General features: G+C 52.7%; 1 protein-coding gene across 1 annotated transcript in view; it reads left to right on the top strand.

The window, feature by feature from the left end:
* Tff1 (trefoil factor 1) overlaps window positions 1–4,336 on the top strand; it is a 5,845-nt gene extending 1,509 nt beyond the window's left edge. Inside the window, exons 2-4 of the mRNA XM_013027349.1 lie at window positions 983–1,220; window positions 3,238–3,402; window positions 4,324–4,336. Of these exons, the coding sequence (XP_012882803.1) occupies window positions 983–1,220; window positions 3,238–3,402; window positions 4,324–4,336 (416 nt within the window). The remainder of the gene's footprint in view (window positions 1–982; window positions 1,221–3,237; window positions 3,403–4,323) is intronic.
* Window positions 4,337–8,151: the final 3,815 nt, after the last annotated feature.

Raw genomic sequence — 8,151 nt, 5'->3', positions numbered from 1 at the left:
CCCTCCCACCCGGTCCCGCCCCTCTGGCGGTCCCTCCCACCCGGCCCCACCCCTCTGGCGGTCCCTCCCACCAGGCCCCGCCCCTCTGGCGGTCCCTCCCACCCGGCCCCGCCCCTCTGGCGGTCCCTCCCACCAGGCCCCGCCCCTCTGGCGGTCCCTCCCACAGGGCGGTGACCGCACATGTGTCCAGGGAGGTCTGTCACTTCATTGAGGCTTCTGTGTGATCACGGCAAGTGAAACAGAACCCAGGAGGGTTCTCCCTGGCGGGGAGGCTCCGCTCATCTCTGACCACCTGTGGGGTGGACAGTGGTCACTTGGCTTATGGGGGCCTTGCATGCCGATCTTCCCAGCAAGGTCAAGTAGGCCAGGTCCACGGACCTTTCCTGCAGGGCCGGAATGAAGGTACTGACCACAGCTTTGGGCAGTTCCCTTACCATACAGGAGAGCAGCCTCGTGGAAACCCCATCCGCCCTCCCAGCTCACCCCACCCTAGCGCTGTCTGCTTGAGATGGCTACTGCTTGTTTTCAAGGAGGAGGCCCTCCCTGCTTGGTCTGTCCCCAGGGTCCTCAGTCCTCCCAGGGGTCCCACTGCCCCACCCGTCCCCCAGGGAACACAGACATCTCTGCACTGTGCTGTTCTGTTTCTCTATGAGCCTGGAGCCTCTGAGCAATGGCTCCTCTATTCTATTTTTAACTGGGGGGGGGTTCCCATCTGAGGAGTCTGTCCAGTGCCACGACACCTCTGCTTCTTAATAGATTCTTGCTTCCTGGGTGGATTGTACCAGAATGTTAATCAATGAAGGCTGGCACAGGCCCAGCTCTTTCCCTGAGGAAATGGAGACCAGGCCTCCATCTTGAGTACTAAGCCTGGCTCCCTTACGCCTCACTGCTGACCTTGGAGACGGGAGATGGACAGGAGTGTGGGTGACAGTCTCGGGGACCCCGGGCACGGCTAACCCCTGCTGCATCCTTTGCTTTGTAGAGACTTGCACCATGTCCCTTAGGGAAAGGGTCAACTGTGGCTACCCCGGCGTCACAGAGCAGGAGTGCAAGAACAGGGGCTGCTGCTTCGACAACAGAGTCCTGGGCTTCCCGTGGTGCTTCCACCCGGTGGACGTCCCGAGCTCCTCAGAAGGCACCGAGCCTTTGGACGGTACGCGGCACAGCGGGGTCAGGACATGTGGGCTGCGGTGTGAGGGGCTGACCAGCCTGGCTGCCTGGTCAGTGGACCCTGGGATCTGGGACGCGGCTCTAGGCTGTGGTCCTGGGAGGGAGCGTCAGGGCTGAAGGATCTCGAGAGGCCAGGGGCTCCGTCTCCCCTCGCCGCCAGCCTCAGGCTCCACCTTGGGCGATGCTGGTGGGCGTGGGGTAGGTGCGGAGCGAGTGGCAAGACAAACACAGGCTGCATTTTTAAAGGATTTTCTTGGTGCTCCCTGGAGAGTGCTCTCAACTGCTGGGTGACAGTGGGGGTTATTCCTCTGCTCACCCATGCTTCTCTTCTCTGACCCTCTCCCTTTCAGAGGAGTGTCCCTTCTAGAGTCTTTCACGGTGACCCGCTTCAGAAATGGCTAGGCAACATCCTCCCACCGTGGCCTGGGGACCAGGCCACCCACCGGACAGACAAAAAGCCTTCTTTCTGCAGTTCAGTTCCACCTCCAGGCTCCGCCTGACAGCTCTGACTTCCAGTGCTCAAAATGGGCCTGCAGATTAAAAGAGATCAATGTTGCTCTGTGTTCTTCATTCTTCTGAAAAGCATGACGTGTTGTCCTCATTTGGGAACCAGGCGCGGTGTCTTCACGGCTGGGTCCTGGTCTCAGACCTCATACTCTGGCTGGGACCATCCCCCGGGAATCAGAGTGGGGGGACGGAGGACAAGGCCGCTGCACAGTGCTGTGTGGCTGGCTTGGTTGTTGGAAGCAAACATCACTGAGGCTGAAGACCAAGCTTTCAGGTCACCCCGGGAAACCTCAGAGGCTTGAAGAGTAAGCCTGAGCCGACTGTGGTGGTGCATGCCTGTAATCCCAGCACTCAAGGAGGCTGAAGCAGGAGGATCTTGAGGTTGAGGCCAGCTTGGGCCATGTAGTAAGAGCCTGTCTCAAAAAAACCGAAAGATAAAACAACATACACAGAGATACACATACACAGTGACACAGACACAGACACACAGACACACAAAGTAAGCCTGAATCGTAGCCTTGTCAAGCCAGGAAAACAGGCACCAGACTCTGTGCATGCTCCTTAAACATTGATTGTGGCTCTTCAACTACCCCCAGAGTTCTTGAACTTCCCCCCGGTACACACAGGTTTAGGGCACAAACCCTCTGCAACACCCCTGAAAGGGGTGCACAGGACGGGGTGAGCGCTCGCCAGGCAGCCCTCCCCCACCTGGATGAACTGGAGAAACTAAGTTGGAAGGGTGAGGGGTACGGGAGCCAGAAGCCTCTGGGCCATGCAACAGGAAGGGCAGGTGAGGGGACTTGGGGCCAGTGGTGGAGCTGCCAGCTCCTCTCCAACCCCGCTGGGAGTGGGAGGAGGGGACACGGGAGCCTCTGGTCTGAAACATCTTTGCAGGATGTTATGGGTATTAAGAGAGCTCAACTAAGCCTGCCCCTGGGCCCTTCCTTCCCCTCTAGCCTAATCCTGGGCTCCCTGGGGCTGGGCACAGCCTGTTTACCCTATCTGGCATCCACTGAGATGGAAACAATTACAGTTTATTATTTTAACTTCTTTAATGCAAGAGTTATCTCCCTAGCATGGCAGGTGGTAACAAGCATGGAATAGTGACAATTGAAGTAAATGAAGCAAATAATTCCAGGAAATACCAATAACCAATACCAGATACACTTTAGTTTGACAGAAAAGAATAGCTTTTCTCACAGCGAGGCCGAGTCTCACAGCGAGGCCCCGAATGCACGCTTCCTACATCTGTGCACTCGGCCAACCTCACGCCAAAATCCTCAGGGAAAATGGCAAAGGCAGGAGACCTTTCCCTCATCCCACGGGGGGCGAGTGCAGGGCTGTTCCGCAGTATTGACACTGAATCAGCATTCACTGCAATAGTATTGACATTGAAACAGGCGCTCATTGTGGTCGTATTTGCATGGCCTCAGGCATTCCATGTTATGGTATTTACAGTGTTTCAGACATCCATTGTAAGTCACCTAGAGATGGGTTGAATGTGGGAGTTACTGCGCATATGTTACGCAAACGCGATGTTTTATATCTGGGCATCCTCAGGTTCCCGGGGGTCCTGGAACTGGGCCTGGTGGAGGGTGGCTGGTGCCAGCCTCTGTCTGAAGTCAGCAGCCATCATAAGGAACTGCCACAGACCAAGTACCGCAACAGACATTTGTTTCTCCCAAGTCCTGGAAGCCGGAAGTCCAAGATTGAGGCCATGTCAGGGTTGGTTTCTCTGATGTCCTGCTCCTGCTCCCCCTTCTTTTAGCTATCTGGGTGTCCCAATAGCTCTTCTTAGAAGGTCTGGGGTCAGATTGAACCAAGGCCCACCCTAAAGATCTCCTTTCATTTTGCTCTAGTCTCCTGTGCAGACCCCACCTCAGAAGTTCCCAAGGGAAGAGAGGGAGGCGTAGGGAGCGAACAGGGAGGGGCCCCGCTGGCTGAGGGTGGGTAGTAACAGGAGGAGGAGGAGGAGGGGGAGGAGGGCGAGGAGGGGGAGGAGGGGGAGGAGGACGAGGAGGAGGAGGAGGACGAGGAGGAGGAGGAAGCCGGGAGACCAGCCAGACTTGCCTATAGAACCTGAAGCACCATTCCACCAAGTCTACCATTTGCTTCAACTCTTCTTTTTCTCTCTCTTAAATACTGGGTTTTCACCCAGGGCTTCCCACTTGCTAGGCTGGCGCTGCAGTACTTGCGCCATGCCTCTAGCCTGTTTTTTCACAGGTTATTCTTGAGACAGAATCTCAGCCTCGCACCCTGCTCTGGGGTGACCGGCACACACCTGCTTCCATCTGTGGCTGGAGGTGGCATCTGGTGAACCCTTTTGTCTGGGGTTGGCCTCTAATTTGTATTCTCCAGCTCTCAGCCTCCCAAGTAGAGAGCATTATAGGCATGAGCCACTGGCAGCAGGCTGCTGTGACTTCTTGGACACATAGACTTTTCTGCCAGAGAACAGTTGTTTCTTGGGGTCTATGTGGACAAAGGTGAGAGAGGCAGATGCAAAAATATCAGCTACCCCGAGAGCCGCTTTCTCCTCAGAGGACACCGTGGGCTTACAGCACCAGGAGAACGCACGGCTTTAATAGAGAACATAAAGAAAGAGCCAACCTTTGCCTGTGGACCATTTTCACACCGTGTTTACTGCAGCTGCCCCTGGTAAGGAAACATCTGCCCCACGGAGGCTGGAGGCTGGCTACCGGAGCCCCAAGCACAGGGCAGATTTGTGGGTTACGTGACCAGCCAGCGTGGGGGGTGGGGGGTGTTGGGTGTGAACGTTCACTGTCTCCTCTGCTGTTTGTGTGGTGAGTTCCATAGAACAGGCCCAGAGTGAGTGCAGAGGAAAGCTTGGCGTGTTCCTTCAGAGTTCTGGAGCCTGAAGAGATAAAGAAGCAAAAAGCGTCACCAGCCTTACCACAGCTAAGCTATGGAATCAGCCCAGATGCCCTCAGTGAAGGGAAGGGTCGAGAGAATGGGGTTTATATCCTCAATGGGGTTCAGTGCTCCCCTTAGAAGGATGACACCGCCGCCTTCGTAAGGAAGTGGAAAGTCTCGGAAAACAGTCAAATCAAGTGCAGTAAGCAGCCCCCAAAGAAACACAGGCTGCGTGGTTTCCCTCATTTGTAATATCCAGAATATTCTTAGCGGAGGGGTCACAATGGCTCATAGCTCTGTGCAAATAACCATAAAAATGGTGCTTATTGAAATAAACTCCAAGAAATGGAAACAAGAGTTTTTTTATTGTACTCTTTAAAGTTATTCATTCTCCCCTCCTTTGGTTCATGCCCTGTTGACACTGTTTTTTTAAATTTCTGTACCCATTGTCTTGTATATTGTCTTGTCTGGTTTAGAATCACAGAAATGGTGGGACAAAGGATGAACTAATGCAACAGTGACACTCACTAGACACTGCGTTGGAAATGGACTTTACAACTTGGGGAGGAGGGGAGTGGGAGAAAATAAGGGAGGGGGCAACACTATTCAAAAAGAAATGTGCTCTTTACCGTACCTATGTAACTGTACCTTCTGTACATCACCTCTACAATAAACTTAAAAAAAATTTAAATTGTGAGGGAAAAAAAAGAAAGGGAGATCTTGCCTCTCTCAATAGCCAGACATTGATGCCTACTATAGAAAGCAACGGATGCAATATTACTTGAAATTCATTAATTGGCATTGCATTTCTTAATAAGAATAATAAGGATTAAGTTTGGCTATTTAATACCATAAAATATTAATTATGAGGGCATTTCTAATAAAAACAGTTCACAGGGGCTGGGAAGGTGGCTCAGTGGTAGAGCGCTTGCCTTGCATGCCTGAGGCCCTGGGCTCAATTCCTCAGCACCACATAAGAAAAAAAAAAGCTGGAAGTGGCGCTGTGGCTCAAGTGGTAGAGCGCTAGCCTTGAGCTGAAGAGCTGAGTAACAGCGCCCAGGCCCAGAGTTCAGGCCCCACGACCGGACTCAAAAAAAAAAAAAGTTCACAGATTTAAAAACAATGTCACAAACCTCTTCAGAGGACATAGTCACAAAGCCAGCAAAGAAAGCCATGTCAATAGATACTGTCTGTTGGGAATTGCAGCATGAGGTAGATGCTTTGTATTTCCAGTGCTGTGAGGTGAACAGGGACACCTGTGTTTGTGGGGACCCTCCTTCCTGTGTGTGGTGGTACTTGGGTGTGAACTCGACTTCAGGCATGCTAGCAGGCACATGGTATCTGGAGTCACGCCTCTAAGCTCTTTTTGCTTTCGTTGTTTTTGAGAAAAGTTGTCACTTTTTGCCCAGGCCAACATGGACCACAGTCCCCCCTTCATGCTCCCTGCATAGCAGGGATGCAGGTGTATGCCACAGTGCTCAGATTTTTTTTTTTTTTTTTGTAGAGATGGTCTCCTAAACTTTTTTTTTTCTTTTTTTTACCCCAGCTGGCCTGGACCTGTGATTCTTCCAATCTTAGCTTCTTACACAGGTAGGATGACAGGTGCCCGCTACTGTGGCCAGCTATTGCTTGGTAGGAGAGCTGCTGGACTTTCTTCCCTGGGCTGGCCTTGTACTGTGATCCTCCTGTTCCGAGCCTTCCCAGGAGCTAGGCGTGAAGGTGTGAGTCAGCATACTTGGCCTCTCTTATGGATTTAATGAGTGACATTTGTTAGTTACAATATCAGTTTCCAAGAACATTATTTGGTTTTTGATTTCTTATTTCTTTAGCAAACAACTCTAATGTTGGTGTTGAGATTGTTTACCAGGATGGTTTTGCCATCGAGGAGTAAGTAGATAATTGCTTCTTTTAAAATTCAGTATAAACCGTTAATATGGTGAATCCTTTTTTATTTCTGCTGGTCCTGGGGCTTGAACTCAGGGCCTTGGCACTGTCCCTTAGCTTTTTTTGATCAAGACTGGTAAGGCTACCACTTGAACCACAATCCACTTCTGGCTTTTTGGTGGTTAATTAGAGAAAAGCTCTTGCAGACCAGGCCAGGCTGATGTCCACTTAAGTAATGCCTGCTTGTCCCGCCAACACGCATGGAAATGGCACTTTTTCCAGTGTGCTCAGCCCCGAGCACAGGGTGACAAGGCCGGACACGTAGTGTGTCAAGACTGGGCACACAGGCCACCTCCTCCAGGAGGCTGCACAAATAGGCTTTGGGCTTTAAAAAGCAATTGGTAATCCGGTGCTGCTTAAGCGAATAATGATTAGGGTGGATAACGCAGTATGCAGCTCCCGTGGATTCTGTGGATCTCCTCAGGTGGACCAGACCTTCCTCGCCGGTCAGGAAACGGCCCCTCACCTTCAGCATTCTGCTCCGTCTCCCCCCCCCCCCCGGCTCGTTCTCCCTCTCCACAGCCTTCCTTCTGCCTGCAGGCCACACCAAAGGAGTTCAGTTGCTGTTCCCCGATCATGTGTAAGCTGAGTGTAAACTGAGGCCTGCTGGCAAAAAGGCTTCTGTTGTAACCGGCTACCCTGGGCAGTGGGAAGCAGTGAAAACAAAGTCAGACCTCCACAGCGCTGAACTTAACTCCACCCCACGATGACTGACCAGTCCAGCTCACACAGGAGAACTATTGATTCATAGTAAACAAATGGCTCTGGGCCTCGAAGGCTGGGGCTTCCCTTGGGTTTGAGGGAGGGACACAGCTCAGGGGATGGGTTTGCTTCTGCCCCTTGCAGCCCAGGATGCTTAGCAATGCGGTCACCCAAGCCAGTGTCAGCATTGCTCACTGTTATTCGAGACCCTGCTGTAGACACTAAAGAATGTGGGGGCTTTGTGGATCCATGTCCAGCATGGACGGGGTGGGAGCCTCGCGAGACGCGGTGACTCGCATGAGACTTGTGTCATGCCAAGAAGGACCGGAGCACACCAGAATGGGAGCACAACTAGAAGAGGGTGGAGGGAGCAGCCACCGCATGGGGCTGTAGCTCTGTCACCCCGCAAGCAGCCCTGTCTGGGCTCCGTGCGCTCGGCCTCAGTCGTGCGAAGTGGCATCATGGCTGCGGTACAATCACGTTGCTGACAGCGAGGGCCAGCCTCCTGGGTGCTGACGCCTTGGGTAATCCCTTCTCTGCAGGGAGCAGAGATGGGAAGGATTGAAGCTTGGCTTGAGCCCAGCTTGGGCAAAACTTATCAGGTTCCTCATCTCAGCAAATAAGTTGGTTGTTGTAGTGGCACGTGCCTGCAACTCCAGCTATGAAAAGGGCAGGCATTTGTAGAAGGGTTCAACTGAGACTCACCCTCGACCAAAGCACAAGCCCCTATCTAGAAAATAATGGCTGGGAGTGTGGTCCAAGTGGTAAAGCGCCTTTGTAGCAAGTGCAAGGGGCTGAATTCAAACCTCAGTGCTACAAGAAAAAGAAAAAATCCCCTATCAATCACAACATCGACAAAACCAAGAACCCGGGTCAAACCCAGGCAGCTTCCTCTCTGGGCTTCTGGCTCAAGCCTTCACTCAGGCGGCTGAGGGCAGAGGCCGGCTGTGACTGCAC

This window comes from Dipodomys ordii, unplaced genomic scaffold (assembly GCF_000151885.1).
Source record: "Dipodomys ordii isolate 6190 unplaced genomic scaffold, Dord_2.0 Scaffold103, whole genome shotgun sequence".
NCBI classification, from domain to species: Eukaryota; Metazoa; Chordata; class Mammalia; order Rodentia; family Heteromyidae; genus Dipodomys; species Dipodomys ordii.
This window is presented reverse-complemented; position numbering and strand designations above follow the sequence as displayed.